The sequence below is a fragment of the Herpailurus yagouaroundi genome, unplaced genomic scaffold (assembly GCF_014898765.1).
Source record: "Herpailurus yagouaroundi ecotype Mexico unplaced genomic scaffold, PumYag 67553, whole genome shotgun sequence".
NCBI lineage: Eukaryota > Metazoa > Chordata > Mammalia > Carnivora > Felidae > Herpailurus > Herpailurus yagouaroundi.
This window is the reverse complement of record NW_024420359.1, coordinates 9,042-9,393: the sequence shown is the minus strand read 5'-3', so window position 1 is coordinate 9,393 and position 352 is coordinate 9,042. Positions and strand designations below refer to the sequence as shown.

Here is a 352-nt window from a genome sequence, read left to right as displayed (position 1 = left end):
GGGGTGAGCAGGGCCGGGCTGGGGTGAGCAGGGCCGGGGTGGGTTTGCAGGGCTGGGGTGGGTGTGCAGGGCCGGGGTGGGTGAGCAGGGCCGGGGTGGATGATCTGGGCTGGGGTGAGCAGGGCCGGGCTGGGGTGAGCAGGGCCGGGGTGGGTGTGCAGGGCCGGGGTGGGTGTGCTGGGCCGGGGTGGGTGAGCAGGGCCGGGGTGCCCCTGGGACGCCTGCTGGTGACCCGCCTCCACTCCGCCTGCCCGGACCCGGCTCCTCCTACCGTCTTTCCACTCCCTGGTGGCCGGGTTGATGATCCCAAAGAGCTCGTCACAGGTGACTGCCTTGGGGTCCAGGTCCACAG

The 352-nt window shown here is 73.0% G+C and overlaps 1 protein-coding gene across 1 annotated transcript in view; it reads right to left on the bottom strand.

Annotated features, from left to right (window-relative positions):
• Positions 1 to 271: 271 nt before the first annotated feature.
• The window catches only part of LOC121025195 (dynein heavy chain 17, axonemal-like), a gene marked incomplete at its 3' end in the record, with an annotated part of 8,355 nt that continues 8,274 nt past the window's right edge, over positions 272 to 352 (bottom strand). Inside the window, exon 10 of the mRNA XM_040467644.1 lies at positions 272 to 332. Coding sequence (XP_040323578.1) covers positions 272 to 332 — 61 coding nt within the window. The remainder of the gene's footprint in view (positions 333 to 352) is intronic.